General features: G+C 45.9%; 1 protein-coding gene across 1 annotated transcript; it reads right to left on the reverse strand.

Annotated features, from left to right (window-relative positions):
• Positions 1-487: 487 nt before the first annotated feature.
• LOC105809487 (leukocyte-associated immunoglobulin-like receptor 1) lies at positions 488-7,591 on the reverse strand. The gene is made up of 9 exons (XM_012643309.1): positions 7,558-7,591; positions 7,064-7,099; positions 3,531-3,876; positions 2,145-2,147; positions 1,677-1,825; positions 1,548-1,590; positions 1,426-1,463; positions 1,164-1,216; positions 488-634 (listed from the first exon to the last, which is right to left on the reverse strand). Exons 1-9 carry the CDS (start codon positions 7,589-7,591, stop codon positions 488-490), a joined length of 849 nt encoding a protein of 282 aa, XP_012498763.1.
• Between the last annotated feature and the right edge of the window lie 9,640 nt (positions 7,592-17,231).

Consider the following 17,231-nt stretch of genomic DNA (forward strand, 5'->3'; position numbering starts at 1 on the left):
AAGGTTAGCAATTAAATTCTGCGAAGGTCTTTCGGGTCAGCTGAGCAGGTGATTGGAATGGAGTCTCTGGGGAAGTTGGGAATTCATAGGAGACACCTGGGAGCAGCTGGGAGGCTGCAACACTGTTCATGAAATCAGCTGGGTGCCTGTAGCTGGCAGCCAAATGACTGTAGCTGGGGCTCTGGAAACAGCCAGGTGACTGTAGCTGGGTCTTTGGAAATATCCAGGTGACTGTCGCTGGGGCTCAAAGCAACCACAACACAGTCTCTCCATGTATCTGGTCGATTGTGGAAGGGACCACTCGGTTAATGAATGTTCTGGATGTTGATTAGAGATCTCCAGGCTCCAGCTCTTGGCCCCAGGAGAGCTGACTGGCTGGCTCTCCAGGTCAGGATGAAGACAAGGCGAAACCCTCCAAATGGCTGCCTTAGACTTTCCAAGAGTTACTTCCTGTGTCCTCAGGTGCAGGGGCCAGGTGGGCCTGCGGTTAGTTTCTGATGATAGCTACATACACGCCGGACTCAGCCACAGGCTCTGTGAACTGTGGGGACGCGGCGTGGGCTGTCCTCCGTGTGAGGGCCCGGTGGTCCAGCTGAGCATACGTCACCTCCTCGGGGTCCCCTGCAGAAGGGGCCTGGGGAGAGAGACCCAGAGTGAGTGAGCACTGGGTGGGGGGTGAGTGAAGGGACGGGCTGTGGGGATGGGCAGGGGGCAGTGGTAGACACCTCCAAGGGCCCCAGTGCTCCCCCCCGAAATCGCACCATTGTGCAGTCCCCTCCCACATGGTATTAGGGTTAGTTTATTCGACCATCAGAATAAGTGAAGACACTTGACTTCCAAGGTGAGGCCACAAACACCAATGTGGCTTCTGCCCTTCCCTGTCTTGGATCCCTCCTTCTGGGGGAAGCCGGTGGCTGTGGAGAGTCCCACGTGACTCCCGCCAGCAGACAGGAGACGCTAGGAAGCAGATCCTCCAACCCAGTGAAGCCTAACGGTGGATACAGCCCTGGTTGACACAGCAACCTCAGGAGAGACCATGGGCCAGGACCACCCAGCTAAGCCACTCCCAAATTCCTGACCCAAGAAAGTGGAACAGTTTTGTTAAGCTGCTAAATCTGGGGTATTTTGTTACATGGCAATTGATAACCAGGACAAAGACTTACTGGGGTGCCCATCTCTCTCCCCTTCTCAGGAAGTCCCTCAACAGTGGCCACATCTGGAGGGGAGAAGACACATGGTCAGTTCTCTGGGGTGGGCGTCAGAAGGGGAAACTGCCTGAAACCTCACAACTTCAGATGTTTGTCATTCTGCACTCAATCTAGAACTTCCTAGAGAGTTCCCAGACATTCTCCTCCACCCACTGTGTCCTGACTGGTACTGAGCTCCCACTTCCTCTGCCCCCACCTGTCCCTCCTCCCCCTTCACCTGCTTTCCTCTCCAGGACATCAACAGCCTGGCTGAGCCTGAGGGAAAAAACAAATGATCATCAGGGGAGCCTGGGGTTGGGGCACTGGGTGTGGCCCGCGGCTCACTTCCAGGTGCCTCACCTCTGCTGTGGCCTCTGCTCCTCGTCCTTGCTGCTGGGGGACCCTGAGGACAGTCGGGGTCTGAGTTAAGGAGGGAGACACTGCCCTTACAGCCTCCCCATGTCACCCCACCCTCCCCCTGAGACTTACCCTGTTTCCTCTGACGCTGGCGATGGAGGAAGAGGACCAGGAGGAGGAGACAAAGGAGGAAGACTGCAGAGACCCCAATGAGGACATAAAGCTGCTCTGTCCTCAGCCCTCCAAGAGCAGGTGTGTCTAGGGAAGACGGAAATGGGTTTCTAGAACCACACAGGTATTGAGCGCCTACTGTGTACCACACACATGCTGCTTGCCTGCCGTGGACATACTAATATATAAAATCTCCCAGGTGCATAACAGCCCTGCAGCACAGGAATCCTTAGCCCCATCTTCACAGCAGGGTCTGAGAGCCGAGGTCCTCTGTGCGCACGGACACAGCCAGCCGTCGTAGTGCTGGAGCCGGACCAAGCCCAAAGCCCGACCTTCCCCCGCTTCCCCAAGAGGCACATACGAAGCTCTGGCTCTTTTGTCCCCGTCACTCACCACTGTTGTTACTGTCATCCAGAGGCCTCTGCGTACCTCCTGAGAAGGGGGAATACAGAGGAGATGGGGTCAGAGGCCCGAGAGGGACAGAGAAGCCTCACGGTCGTCCCAGTGCCCACCACAGGGACCTCCATTCACACCCCAGGACCCGGCCTGCTCCTGCGAGACCAGAACTGTCCAGTAGAATCTTGCACATCTGCGCTGTCCAGTGTGTAGCCACACACGGCCCTTGACACTGGAATGTAATCGAAGTTGAATGAAATGAGAAGCCAGCTGCACCGGCCACTGACATCCCTACCGGGTGGCGCAGAGATGGGACATTTCCTTAGCACAGGAAGCCGTGTTACACGCTGCCACTCCCTGCCCTCTGCAGACCTTTGCAGACACGACCACTGGTGGGAAGAGAAAGAACTTCCTCTCGCCGACCACCTCCTGGGTCCCCACCAGAGCACAAGAATCCCCGTCTCATCCCCAGTTTCATTTGTCTCCCACAGCAGCCCCCTGATGGGGGTGGAAACTGCCCTTCCGTGGGGAGGAAATCAAGTCCCGATGCGACGTGTGTGCTCCTGCTGCCTGAAGCCGTGTGGCCAGTCAGCGAGCGCGGGGCAAAAGTGATCCATGTTGCAAAAACATTTGTACCCCTTTAATATTCTGAAATAAACGAACAAAACACAATGGCTGCACCTGGCCATCCCTCCATCCCAGACAATGACCCAAGACTACTGAGAAAACAGGGCACTGGGACAGGATTCATGGGCGAGCCCACCCCCTCCCGCCATTCTGCTGGAGGCTGGTCACTCCTTCTGCTCCTCCAGCCACTGTGCTCTGTTGACCTCATGGAACCATCACGGAACAGCTCCTTTGAGGCCTTGGGAGGACACGGAGGTGGGTGGGACCCTCCTTACTGGACCCTGACTCCAGGACATCTCTGGGGCTGACCACATACAGAAGCACGAATGGTTCTCAACACAAAGATTCACCAAAGTACTGTCCAGTCCTGGTCTGAGGTCATCCCTGGACCCTGCGACCTGCCCAGTGGGAGGTGGACCACAGCAGAGGGGACACATGGCCTGGGGCCACCACAGGTTCTGTCTCAGTGGGAAGGAATAGGGAGCAGGACTATCCTGAGTAGAAGACATTGGTTCTCTAGAAGGGGGTCTGCCCCCACCCAATCCCTGGGAACCCACTGCCCACCCAGCCCAGCAGGGCCAGCTCCGTGCCCACCCAATGCTGGGACTATGTGTCCAGTCCTTCTGTGGTGTCCAGATGAGACCAGGCCTCCAGGGATCTAAGGCAGTGTGAGGGCCGAGGGGACGTGTGTGCAGAGTGGGCAGGAGGGGAGGGCTTGGGGTCAGGGGGAGGGCAGGGAGTCTATGGAAAGAGGCTGGCAGCTGGGACAGGCCCAGGGACCTGGGGACAAACCTGAGGGCAGAGCTGAGACTGGGGCAGGGGCTGGTGACATTCTCACATGTCACCACCAGCTCCAGCCATTCACTCCGTTTAGACCAGCTGTCGGGCCCCTTACGATAGATGCAGCGATGTCGCCCAGCAGTGACTTCGCTAAATGCCTCAATGTGGAATCTGGCCTCTGTCTCAGATGCACCAGGTTGAGACACAATATTAACATCCTCGAATTTAGGGGTTTTATTCTCGCTCTCCAGGCGGAACATCTCAGCCCCAGCAGGGCCTCGGCACACCACGGTCACGGCCTGTCCCGGGGGAATCACAGAGTCTGGCTCAGCCGAGATGGAGGGTGTGGGCAGGGTCCCTAGGAGGGAAGCAGAGCAGGGTCTCAGTGTCCCCTTGGAGGAAATCACCATCCACACAATTCATCTTAGGTCACAATGCAATGTTTTTAGCAAATCTGCGGAGTTGTGCAACCATGATCACAATTCAAACATCTCTGCCTCTCCTGCCCATCTGCACGCATTTGAATTCACGTCACTGCAGAGTTACTTTCCACACTTGACAGTAAGCACCTGGAGACTCAGTCACACCTTGGGCCTTGCTCAGGGTCACCTGGGAAGTGTCAGAGCAGCCTGGGGCCCAGGCGTGTGTGCTGCAGAGTCCGGCTCCCTCCCTGTTGCGGGGGGTGGGGACAGGATGAGGATGACATGACCAGGTTGCTGTGAGGGACAGAGAAGTAAGGATTATGGAGATGACTTGAGCTGGGGCCTGCAGGGCAACTGGCCAGTCCCCAGGTGGGACTGCGTAAGGGGTGGGGGCGGGGAGATTACAAAGCTCTTTGAGAGTCTGGAGTGGGGAGGAGGAGGGTGAAGCACCCGGCACAGATCTGCGCAGGGCAGATGCCCAGCTGATGACAGTCCCCATTTCTAAGGCAAGTCTTCCGTTGGGCAAGCACGTCTGTGTTTTCCTCTAGTTGTCTGCTTTCATCTCAGCCTAATTCCCATTTCCTCGTTATAAAGTCGCTTGAAAACCCCCATTTGTCCCTCCTTGGCTGGAGGCGGAAGAGGAAGTGTGGGTTTGAAGGAAACAGGAAGATTGTGTCAAAGTTAGCAAAATCCCCAATAAAGGCAGGAGGTGGCAGGGGCTCAATTCACTCATTCACTGGTTTTTTAATTGACAAATAAAAATTATACGTATTTATGGTATACGGCATGCTGTTTTGATATAGGTATACATTGTGGAATAGCTAAATCAAGCCAATTAACATGTGCATTACTTCACATACTTATTTTTTTGTGGGGAGGACATTTAAAATCTGCCCTCTTAGCAATTTTCAAGTATACGATACACTGAAATTAACTATAGTCATCACGTTGCACTCCTGAACTTACTCCTCCCGTCTAACTGAAATTCTTTCATCCGTTGACCAGCATCTCCTCGACCACCTCCGTTTGTTCATTCTTCCATTCAACCACGTCTTAGTTCCTTATCTATCCCTTTAGAGACGCCTTCCAAGTGCCACGAGTCCCACACGTATGAGAAATACCCGTACAGGGTCCCTGCCCTTTGGAGCTGGAAGTCTGGGAGGGAGGGCAGAAGTGGACAGAATACTTGTCCAAATCTGCAGCTACAAACTGTGATGCGTGTCCTCAGGCTGAGAGCAGGAATCTGGGGGAACAGGTGGGAGGCAGAGCTGGCCTCCTCCGGGAAGTCAAGGGGAAGAGGTACCCGAGCCAGCGGAGACCTGAGGGTCAAGTGTAAATTACCCAAGCTGAGCAGACAGGGAACACCCGCCACCGAAAGTGGGAAAATGGGCTTGTGAATGTTGGTCCAAGGATACACAGTTTCAGTTAGACAGGAGACACGAGTTCAGGAGAGCTACTGTACACCGTGGTGACCATAGTTTATAACAATGTATTGCAGTCTTGATATTGCTAACTCATATAACAAATTTTAAGTGTTCTCACCACACACACAAAAATGGTAAGTATGTGAGGTAATGAATATGTTAATTAGCTCGACTTAGCCATCCACAGTGTGTACATATTTCAAAACATCACATCATACGCAACAAATTCATACAATTTTTATGTGTCCATTTTCAAAATGAATTAAGTAATTTAAAAGAATCAGTGTGTGAGAGGGCCCAGCGCTGAGCATAATAAGGTGTGTTTGGAAAAATGAAAGGAAGTGGAGGTACTTAGAGATACGTGAGCCAGACGGCGTGGGGACAGGATGTGGCTGGAACATGCCTGTGCTCGGACCGCAGGGAAATGCAAGGTTGGATTCTATCTGAAGATAAAAAGTAGAAGTGCTTTGAGGCAAAACAATATTTTGCCTTAAAATAAAATATTAAGTAAAGAAAGTTCAAAGACATTTTTAAAAATTGCATAAAGTATTACGGTCCTATTTGTGCTTTTGCAATGCAAATGACTGTCTCCCTGGTGCCAAGAAGGGAGTGGGCAGCAGTGGCGTGGCCAGGCTGAGGGACCCTCGCTGGGAGGGGAGTCCAGAGAAGAATATGAAGAGAGAGGGAAAGGCAAGAAAAATTTAGGGGACGTCAACCCTGGGTGATATATCGCACACAGGAGGACGGAGAAGGTGGGATCGAGGGTGAATTCTCAGGTTCTGCCCATGCGCCTGTCATGTTCCCTGCCAAGGGGCTGCCGAGTGAGGTCTGGGTTTACGTGAGGAAAGCTCAGGGAGGGTCACGTGGATCACCCTGGGTTTGAATTGTCTTCGTGGAAGTCAGCGTGTCTGAGAGACATCTGCGCTGCCACGCCCACTGCAGCCTTATTCACAACAGCCAAGAGACGGAATCGGTCTAGGCAACCGTCAGCAGTGTGAACAGATAAAGAAAATGCGGCGTACACAGCGGAATACTATTTAGCCTTAAAAAGGAAGGAAAATTCCATCATTTGCAACAACATAGATGAACTGAACATCGTGCTAAGTGAAACAAGCCAGGCACAGAAAGATAAATACTGCATGATCTCACTTATATGATGAATCTAAAACAGTTGAACGCACGGAAGTAGAGAGATAGAACCTGCTTATCAGAGGCTGGGATTGTGAGGCATGGGAAAGATACTGGTCAAAGGGTACAAAGTTTCAGCTGGACAGGAAGAATGAGTTTTCGAGATCAATTGTGCAGTAGGATGACTACAGTTGATAATAATTGATTGTATTTTTCAAAGATGCTTTAAAAAGTAGATTTTAAATATTCCTACCACAAAAAAAATGATAAGTATGGGAGGGGATGGACATGTTACTTAGCCTTATTTAATCATTCCACAACGTAAACATATATCAAAATATCACGTTGTACTCCATAAACAGACACAATTATTATTTGTCAATTAAAAGTAACATTTTAAAAAATAAGAAAAACAAACGACAGGTGGAGAACAGTGTGACAGTTACACGTTGGGGGCTGTTCGCCATTTGGGGTGTGTTTAAGGGTTTCCCTCCAGGCCCTCCCAGAACGAACATCACTCCCACCCAGAGCTGCCCTCGGGTGCAGAGGGGACTGGGAAGACGGGACTCACCCTCCTGTGTGTGGATCGCGCAGCCCAGGCAGAGCACTGGAAGAGAAGCCCCAGTGAGAACGGCACCCACCTCCTGGCTTCCTTACAGGGCTGCTATCAAGAGGGGGGTTCACGGAACTAGGGGGTGGGGGGCATTCATCATCCCATAATTACCAAACCATCCTTCCTCAACAGTAATATCTGAGTATAGTTCTTCTTGTTCCAAAATAGTTTCAAGATAAATCCCCAAGACCCCTCTTCAGAATAGGTCCTCTGTGCCCTCAGCCCTTCCTAAAGCTGAACTCGTCCCCATGCCCAGGCCGCTGCTTCAGGACTGAGTCGTCTGTGGTCAGACTCAGGCCCAGGGAAGACCCAAGGGGCAGCCTGGCGTGTGACACTTTCCTCCCCTGGGGCCCCGGAGTCTGCTGGACTGTGGTCAGGCCTGAGCAGGGAACTTCCCTGAGCCTCCCACCTCCTCTCTCTCCCAAACCCTCTCCCCTCCTTGCAGGACTCACCTAGGCCCAGGAGGGCAGTCGGGTGGGAAGACATGGCCCAGACCCAGCAGTGTGGCCTGGAGCCCCAGGGAGGAAGGACAGACTGCAGCACACACGGACACAGGATGCGTCGTCCAGGACCTCTGGTCATGAGGTTTCTACATCAACCGCTTCACACAAAGGGGAAGAGCTCTCTCTCCTGTTCCTTCCACTGATGAGACAGGAGGAAGGGCCTTGGTTTCTGAAAAATGTTGCTCACCCACAGGCTCAGATGAGGATAAGCTCATTGCCTGACGTGTCGACCTCGGTCTAGTCCTGTGGGACAAGGCGGAATAAAGGCCGTGCGACAGACTGACTTGGACGTCAGCCCAGCTTCACAAAGTCATGACCCTCGGTTCTCGGGCAAAGCAGGACAGCACTGCAGCCAAGGTTTCCTTGCATGTAAAATGGGAGACAGAAAGATCCTCCTCCGAGTTTTTAATATTATGATCTTTGCTAAAATCCCAAGATATTTAACACATTTAAAAACATTCTACTCTGGATATTATTTTTTAAAAGACGAGTGTTGGTGAAGATGTGGAGAAGTTGGCCCTCTTGTATGCTACTAGTGGGAATGTACAGCCAATATGGAAAACAATGCAGAGGTTCCTCAAAAACTGAAAAATAGAACTGCCATATGATCCAACGATCCCACTTCTGGGCATATATCTACAGGAAACAAAATCAGTATGTCAAAGAGATATCTGGCAAGGACTTCTCGGGTCATGTCTCCAAAGCACAGGCAACCAAAGCAAAATCGGACAAATGGCATCACGTCAAGCTAAAAAGCTTCTGCACAAGAAAGGAAACAATCAACAAAGAAACAGCACACAGAATGGGAGAAACTATTTGAAAACTCCCCATCTGACAAGGGATTAATAACTAGACTATATAAGGAGCTCCAACAACTCAATACAAACAAATCAAATAACCCAATTAAAAACAAGCAAAGGAAGACATACAAATGGCCAACCGGTATATGAAAAAACACTCAACATCATTAGTCAGCAGAGAAATGCGAATCAAAGCTTCAATGAGATATCACCTCACCCCAGTTAAAATGTCTTTTATCAAAAAGGCAATAATGAAAGCTTGTGAGGATGTGGAGAAAGGGGAACCCTCATGGGAATGTAAATTAGTGCAACCACTATGGAAAACAGTATGCAGGTTCCTCAGAAAACTAAAATGAGAACTACCATCTGACCCAGCAAACCACTGCCGGGTGTACGAGAGCTGTCCAGAAAGTCTCCAGCCATGTAGTATGTTCTCGTTACATGAACAATGGCTGGGGACTTTACAGACTTTCCAGACAATGTGTAATGTATATTCTACCCACATGAATTTTCTCCCGCCCATCTTTTCCCAGTGTCATTTGGTGGCCAACAGCATATGCAAAATCCTAAAGTAATTGAATGTCGTTGGGATCCGGCCCTAGGGTGCGGGGCTATATGGGCACCCAGATGGGTGCTGGAATAAAAAGCGGGACCAGGAAGGGCAATGCATTTGTGCACCGTGGAGCTGAGGAGGACGGCACTGCCCCTCCACCATGGATTCTCATGTCCCCTGCTTCTGAGAACAAGAAGGAGATACTTTCCCAAGAAGCAACTCTAGTAGACATCGATGATGGTCTACACAGCAGCCATTGCTCACTTCTTCCTCACTAACAGAATCCTAGTTCTGTTTGAGTGCCTGTGTTCCAGGGAGCCCAGGGAGCAGGTGGGGAAGAAACGAAGTTTGGGTTAAGGCAATTTTAGCAATGCCATTTACGGTACAGTGACTGATTCAGAGCAAGGCACATGACAAAGTATGGCCAATGATACCTAGAGCAGAATATACCAGGCTTCTGAGAGTCATATTTCCCTCTTAATAACAGAGCATTTCATAAAGAGACCTTTGCCTTCCTTTACTCCTTTCATTAGCAACTCTATCATGATGATGTGACATCTGGAGTTGCAGCAGCCATCCTGCAACCATGAGGCAATAAGATGGAACACAGCAGCCAAAACACCGAGCAAATTGGGGTAGAAGAACATAAGAACTGGGTCCTTAGAAGGTCCCTGAGTTGCCAGACCATCCCTGGGACTGCCCATCCCTGGAATTTGAAATAATCAAATAATAAATGTCCTAGGTTTTCTGTCAATATGTCAGACTAAGTCCACAGAACAACAATCGATCTTAAAAAATAATAATATGCCAACTAAAATTGTTTAATATAATATCTTAAAGATCTTAAATGCCTCAAAAAATGAAAACTAAGTGAAGATTACGCGGTCAAAAATTAAAGGAAGATGGGATCCCCAGAGACAAGCTGGACACTGAACCCGGCTCTCACCTCGACAGTGATGAATTGAGCTTTATTTTCATGGCTTTGTAGATTGCAAGGGCAGGAGGATAACATCCAGGAGTCAACCCAGTAAGAAGTCTATGGAGACCTTTCCTTTACTTATCCAGGCTCCAAACGTTTCCCCTGTATAGCAAGAATGGATTCAAATCACTCACCAACTTCTGAGGGTTGCAAGGAATTTGTTTTAAAACTTAGCATTAAACAGGAGGCAAAAAAAAAAAAAAAAAGTGACTCCTGAAAAGGACAGCCCTGCTTCTCAACTCTTCTTTCACTTGGATAATGGTTTCTATGGATTAGATTCTCCCCCCTGCCTCTTTTTCTTTTTTAGGTCTTCATCGGTGATTTTTAATCAGCTTTATCAAGGAATCATTTACAAACAACAAACTGCACCCATTTATTATGTGCAACTCAATGAATTCTGATAGTTGTGTAAGCACCATCATATTCAAGATTTTCATCATTATTAAAAGATGCCTTGTGGTCTCTTGCCCCCAGGCAACCACCTATCTTTGTTTTTAAATATTTCACTAACACTTTTAAAACACACTTCTTATCTGGGAATAATTTTAGATTTGCCGAAAAGTAGCAAAGATGCAGAGAGGTCCCATATGCCCTTCATCCAGGTTCCCCTAATGTCCACTTTCACATAACCATGGTACATCTGTCAAAACTGAGAAATTGTAACACTGGGACAATAATCGACATATTTTATTTGGATTTCGTAAGCTTTTCCACTCATGTTCTTTTCCTTTGCCAGGATCCAGTTCAGGGTACCATACTGCATTTAGTTCCCTCCCTATTAACTATGTACGAGAGTTTCTGTTTTCCTGGCTGGATCCTGATTAATATTCCCATCATTCCTGAATACCGCATGCCCTGGGAGGATGTGGGGGAGCAGCGTGCTGACCACTTAGGACGAAAGAAATGGCTGACAGTCAGCGTCTATAGGTTCCGCCACACACTAAAGCCACAGGACCCACAGGGCGGTTACTCCGGGGTTTTCCTAAAGGAAGGTAAGCAGAGCTGTCATCACTCAGTGTTCTCAGAAGGTCCCTTTGCCTTTGCATTCTTCTAGGACTTTGATCCCCGACTGGAGAATATTTACGTCCAAAGCTTGCTACAAGGTTATAGCACATCTTCCTCAAACAAAAATGTTACTTGGAGTGTTGCACAAGCGTTGAATAATGATTCCCTTAATAGATTCAGATACATACACAATATTTGCAAATTAAATATCAGTTGAATGTCAGGTGCAAAGGCAACAGCTACATAAATAAAATGACAAGCGATGCAACGTGAAATGTTAATAAAAGAGGGGTTTGCATCAGCATAGTCCAAATATTTCAGAAATGTTCCAGCATGGTCACTGCATTGCTGACCAGTCCTCCTCCTGGGACGTGATCACCAAAGTGATATCCAGCTCAGATCTCATGGGCAGACGGGGGAACTCGAGCTAAATCCTGGTCCCCAGAGAGTTCTGCAGGCTGCAGCCCTGCGTCTTTCTTTCACTACCCAGAATACCTAATCCGATCTCAAGACCCCACTTTCTGAGCATCCCTGGCTTGGCTCAGCTGAAGGGGAATGTCTACAGAATTTGAGTCTAGAATGCCCAGAGCTCTTCCCTTCTTGCTGCTTTGAGGAGACTCCTCTGCAAGGCGCTCCACAAGTCACGCACATTAGCTCGTACCTCAGTGCTCACACTCGCTCCCTGGGAGACCCTGTGTTCATCCAAAAAAGCAACCCAGGGGTGGCGTGGTGGCAGGGACTTACCCACTTGCATCAAGATCTTCTGGGCCCAATGGCACCCTGGAAGGAAGACCTCAAGGCTGATAATCCATCTCCACGTGAATCTCAACCTTCCAGTAACTTCGCGTTGTCTTGAACATCAGCCTTGGCAGCCTGGCCTGGGCTCCGAAGGTGCGTGATCTCGGCTTCCCACGGGCTCCCACTTCCAGCCTGCACTGTGGAGAGGCCAGATATTTGGGACAAGATTTTCCACCATAACCCCCTCCTCCCTTTCCTTCCAGGATTTACCAAACATGACAGGCGATGAATGTGGGGAACACAAGAATACCTCCGCTGTACTGGGGGCAGGAGTTGAGCAAAATTTAATATCACACAGGAAGTGGTAGGCCAGGTGCTGAAGTCACAGTTCAGTTAGTTTATGAGCTGCAACCACACCCAGAGAAACAAACGGTTTCTTCTTACCCTGTGTAAGGCTACGATTTTCCTCAAGTTGGGGCTGAGGAAGAAATACAGATTCCCGAAATTTTGTTTGTAGGAGACCCAAGGTGATATTAGACAGGCTTCATCCCCTAATTAGTGCCTGACAAGAATCATAGCTCTGCCCCAATCCTCCTATCCAAAGCGGGCACAATTTGGTTTTAACAAATGCAAAACTCATATCGAAGCTATGGTGTGAATATTTACACCAAAGAAATTGGCAAGTGCTACACATCAAGTATTTTCTTTAAGAGAGTTGATTGTTAAACCTTTACCACACATTACTGGTAAATTTTCAAAGCCCAATTTAAAGAAAATTGAACACAATATTTTTTTAAAAAAAAAACTAGGAAATCAACATCCTCCAGGAAAATCAGAGAATCGATAAAACCATCTTTACTTCTGTAGCATACTCCATCCTCTCTTCCCTCCTCCCTCATCTAAAGTAACCAGCACCCAAAATCTTGTGTTCAAATTTCCCTTGCATTTGTGTAAATGTAGTATTATCTCACAAACATCTATTTATGTGTGTTTGTGTATACGAACCCTGTCATTTTTAACTTTATTACAAAATATAGCTTTCAAAACAATTTTTGGAATCTCATCAAAATACAGTAAACCTGTGTTAATGTTTTATTAATTCATTAATGATGAAATCGTCATTCAAAAATCCCTATCTTTAGCCAAATCTTTACCTTTTCCCATTGGTCTTCATTTCTTTCTACATTTCTTCATTTCCACAGGGATTATTTTCCTTTTGCCTAAACCTTGTATTCTTTTGGTATCCATCTGTGGGTGATGAATACAATGTCTCCATTTCATCTCCAATTTTGAGGGATTTCTGTTGTTCTAGAATTCTAGGTTGGCAGCTATTTTCTCTCAGCACCTTAAATATGCTATTCCCTTATTGCTAGAATAATCAAAGTTAATCATTTATGCTGTGGATAAGCTGCAAACCTCATTGTTGCTCCTTTGGGGAAAAATGTGTCTTTTTTGTTTCAGTGCTTTTAAAGTTTTGTCTTTGTGTTTCAGCAGTTTTGCTATGATGTCTTAGGGTGTGTGTGTGTGTGTGTGTGTCTACTTTTACTGAAGCATGATAGACAAAAATTGCGCTTATCAAATGCACAGCTTGATGAATTTTCGCAAACTGAGCACCCCATGTCACCACCACCCTGATCAATAAACATGAGTCCATATTATTATTCTGTTTTCCAGTAAATTCCCTCCAAGAGTAATGACCATCCTGACTTCTAACAGCATGGATTAAATTTGATTGTTTTGGTTTTCTACTTACATGTGAAGATCCTCGCTGTTCTCTTTGTGTGTGTCTGGCTTCTTCTGCTCAACCAAATGTTTGTGTGACGTATCCACAATGACGCCTGAAGTTGTAGACCATCGATTCTCGTTGCCCTGCAGTGATCTATTGTGTGAATAATCACAGTATGTTGAACCATTCTAGCATTAATAGGCATTTGTGTAGTTCCTAGCTTAGGCTACTATGAATAGTACTGTTTTGAATATTTTAATGCATGTCAACTGATGAGCGTAGATGTGCACTCCTGTTGGTGGAAGCCTAGCAACTGCTGTGTCTCATGGTATGCATTTGTTCAACTTTAGTCAATACTGCCAGGCATTTTTCAAAGTGATTTTATCAATCTGTGCTCCCACCAAGTGCATTGGAGTGTTCTGGCTGCTCCCATCCTCACCAACCCTTCAAGTTTTTCACCTTTTTCGTTTTAGCCACGCTCTTGCGTGTAGTGGTATCTGGTTTTAATTTTTGTTTCTTTGATGACGAACGCAGCTGAGAGCACTTTCCTAAGGTTTTGGTCATCTGTGTATACTTTTTATTTTTGTGAAATGTCTATTCAAGTTTTTCTCATCTCCTCATTTAAAAAAAATGGTTGACTCTCTTTCTTTATTAAATAGGCAGAAGTTTTCTCTTTGTTTCTTATTATGCATCTGAGTTCTTTGTCGGGTATACGCATCGTGAGCATCTATTCCCATTTGGGTTGAGTTTTCAGTCTTTTATTGGTGTTTTTTGAAGAATAGAATTTCTGAATCCTGTTATAGTCCAGTTTGTCTATATTTTATTTTATATTTAGTGCTTTTTTGTGTCCCGATTGAAAAATACATGGCTTCTGCAAAATGTAAAAGTTTTCCTGTGTTTTTCTTCCAATATGATAAGTAGGCTCCCAAATGTGTCTGAGCAATGGGCAACTCTAGAAGCAGATTAGAGGAAGGGGAGGAGGGAACAGCCAGGGTTTTCTCTAAACTTTGATCTAACATCAACAACCAATTTAAAACATAAAAAGAACCCTGGAATATCAAAGAAAAAAACTGATGAAACCGACATCTAATATGAAAACCACAACATTGACAATAACTGCAGCTACCTGTATGCTTATCCCTTCCTGCCCTGTGATACAGCCACAAACCCCAACTGTGTGCGTCATGTGTAGCTTCTATACATACATATGTATATATTATATGTATGTATATGTAGTTTACACATATCTATATTCATATAAATTCTGTGTGTCTATATTTTCTAAGGTTAAAAAAGTTAAAGCATATAATATAATTGTTTTTAATATTATAGAAAAGATATATTATTTGGGGGGGTCTTACTTCTTAACACTACATTGCTAAAATGCATCAATATTGTGTCTAGCTCCAGTTAATTCCTTTTTTCAAGTATACATAACCAGAAGAACTAGTTAATTCCTTTTTTTTTTTTATTTCAGCAAATTATGGGTGTACATATGTTTAGGTTACGTGTGTTGCCCTTGGTTCCCCCCCCCCCACCGAAGTCCGTGTTTCAAATATGTCCATCCTTCGGGTAGTGCGCATTGCACTCCTTGTGTATACAAATACCCGTCCCCTCCTCCCTCCTCCCCCCTCCTCCCGCCGCCCTCCCCCTTCCCCAACATCCAATAGATGTTGTTCTGATATGTGCATTTATGTGTTGATTAGTTAATACCAATTTGATGGTGAGTACAAATGGGTCCCGTTCTGCTGCTCTTGTGGTGCCCCACTTTGGATAATGGGCTTAAGTTTAATCCAGGAAAGTGTAAGAGGTGCTATCAGGGACCAATTTCATGAAAGAAAATTTTTCCACGGACCAGGGGTGAGGGCTGGTTTGGGGATGAATCAAGTGCATTACATTTATTGTGCATTTAATTTTCATTATTATTACAATGTAATATATAACAAAATAATTATACAACTCACCATAATGCAGAATCAGTAGGAACCCTGAGCTTGTTTTCTTGCAACTAGATGGTCCCATCTGGGGGTGATGGGAGACAAGTGGTTTATTATGGTCTCTGTGCAATCAAACCTCCTTGCTAATGATAATCTGTATTTGCACCTGCTCAAATGCAGAGCTGATCACCACCTCAGCTCCACCACAGATCAACAGGCATTAGATTCTCATAAGGAGCACACAACCTAGATCCCTCTCATGTACAGTTTACAGAAGGGTTTGTGCTCCTATGAGAATCTAATGCCACCGCTGATCTTACAGGAGGCAGAGCTCGGACAGTGATGTGAGTGATGGGCAGCGGCTGTAAATACAGATGAAGCTTTGCCCTCTCACCGCCGCTCACCTCCTGCTGTGCAGCCTGGTTCCTAATAGGCCACGGACTGGTACCCGTCCACGGCCCAGAGGTTGGGGACCACGGCTGTATAGTATTCAGTTGAATGAATATGCCACACTTTATTACCCATTCTGTTAGTGCACGTCATTTGAGTTGTTTGTAGGTGTCTCTTTTTTTAACCTGAACAAGAGGTTCTCATGGGTACATGCGCAACAGTATAATTGAAGGGTCATGGGACATGTTAATGTTCAACCTGACCGAGGAGATTTTGAACAATGTGAATTCCCACAATCTTTGGGTAAAAGACCCTGATAAGCCACTTCCTCTACATTTGGTAGTGTGAAGCTTCTTCATTTTTGCCCCCAACCACCTAATATGTTTATATTCCAGAATGCCAGAGATATAGAAATTATATTTAAAATAAGAATCCTACCCTACCAGGGTACATTGTGCCAATGCTGAAATTTAAATATGCATAACTAGAACGAATTCTCTTCTAATACGCAGGCAATCATTTTTTTTTTAAATCATTCACTGCAAAAACACCTTGGAGTGTTGTGATGTGGACAAATGTATTTCTAGTTTATTGAATTAGAAATGCTGTTCAGAAATCTCAGAGTCTTGATAATGAGTGTCTGTTGGAAAAGAAACTATAAAGGAAACTTGATTGAATCATGAAGGCTTTGCTGGTAAAGCCGGAAGGAACTTGTATTTGCATATTTTTGTTTGACTGTGTATGAAAATGTATGATAATACCCAAAAAAATGCTACAGTGGTTTCTATTTTGAATGGAACTAAAAGTTATTTGGAATAAACTATTTTAAAACTGATATTTTTTTACTTATATACCTAAACTTCAAAAGAGTAATTTAACTTTGGTATAATAAGAATAATTCATAAGCCAAGGAATAGACTGAATTGAGAGCTTGGGCATTCAAAGAAGGGGGAAGGGTAGCAATGCAAATATTTTCTACAAGGAAATCACTGGTTCTAAAAAGGACAGGGTAAAACTAACTACCCAATTTTCTGGTAAACAATCAGTTATTAATCTCATTATTCTAAAAAATAAAAAATGATTTATGACCCTTGGAACCTTTATACTTTACCTATTTTAAATAGTGCAGCTTTGTGCTTTGCTCTCAGTTGATGAAATCATAAACGTATGCAAAATCATGAATTTAAGGTATGACATATTTTGATTCTTTGATTCCATGCACAAATTTATATCTCTCTTCAGAAATTGAGTTAAAGTGTTATGTAAATATAAAGTAAAACATAAGATATCAATGAACATGAATTCCCACTGAGTACATTACAATTTTAAAATGTGGTATCTTTTATGAAGGGGGTTCTAGCAGAACTTGTACTATCTGAAATAATATGAATCTATAAAAAACAGTCTATTAGTGTTTGTCATAACAAACAACCAAAGAAATAAACAAATGTATTTGAAGGGCCCATGTTGACACCGTCTTGATCCACAAATTATG

Source organism: Propithecus coquereli, unplaced genomic scaffold (genome assembly GCF_000956105.1).
Source record: "Propithecus coquereli isolate 6110/MARCELLA unplaced genomic scaffold, Pcoq_1.0 Scaffold196, whole genome shotgun sequence".
NCBI lineage: Eukaryota > Metazoa > Chordata > Mammalia > Primates > Indriidae > Propithecus > Propithecus coquereli.

Coding starts and splice junctions, on each gene's coding strand:
- LOC105809487 (XM_012643309.1), bottom strand. CDS start 7,591: ATGTCTTCCCACCCGACTGCCCTCCTGGGCCTAG. Junction 1,591..1,676: donor CCAGCGTCAGAGGAAACAGG/GTAAGTCTCAGG, acceptor GACTGTCCTCAG/GGTCCCCCAGCAGCAAGGAC. Junction 635..1,163: donor GGAGAGAGATGGGCACCCCA/GTAAGTCTTTGT, acceptor CTCTCTCCCCAG/GCCCCTTCTGCAGGGGACCC.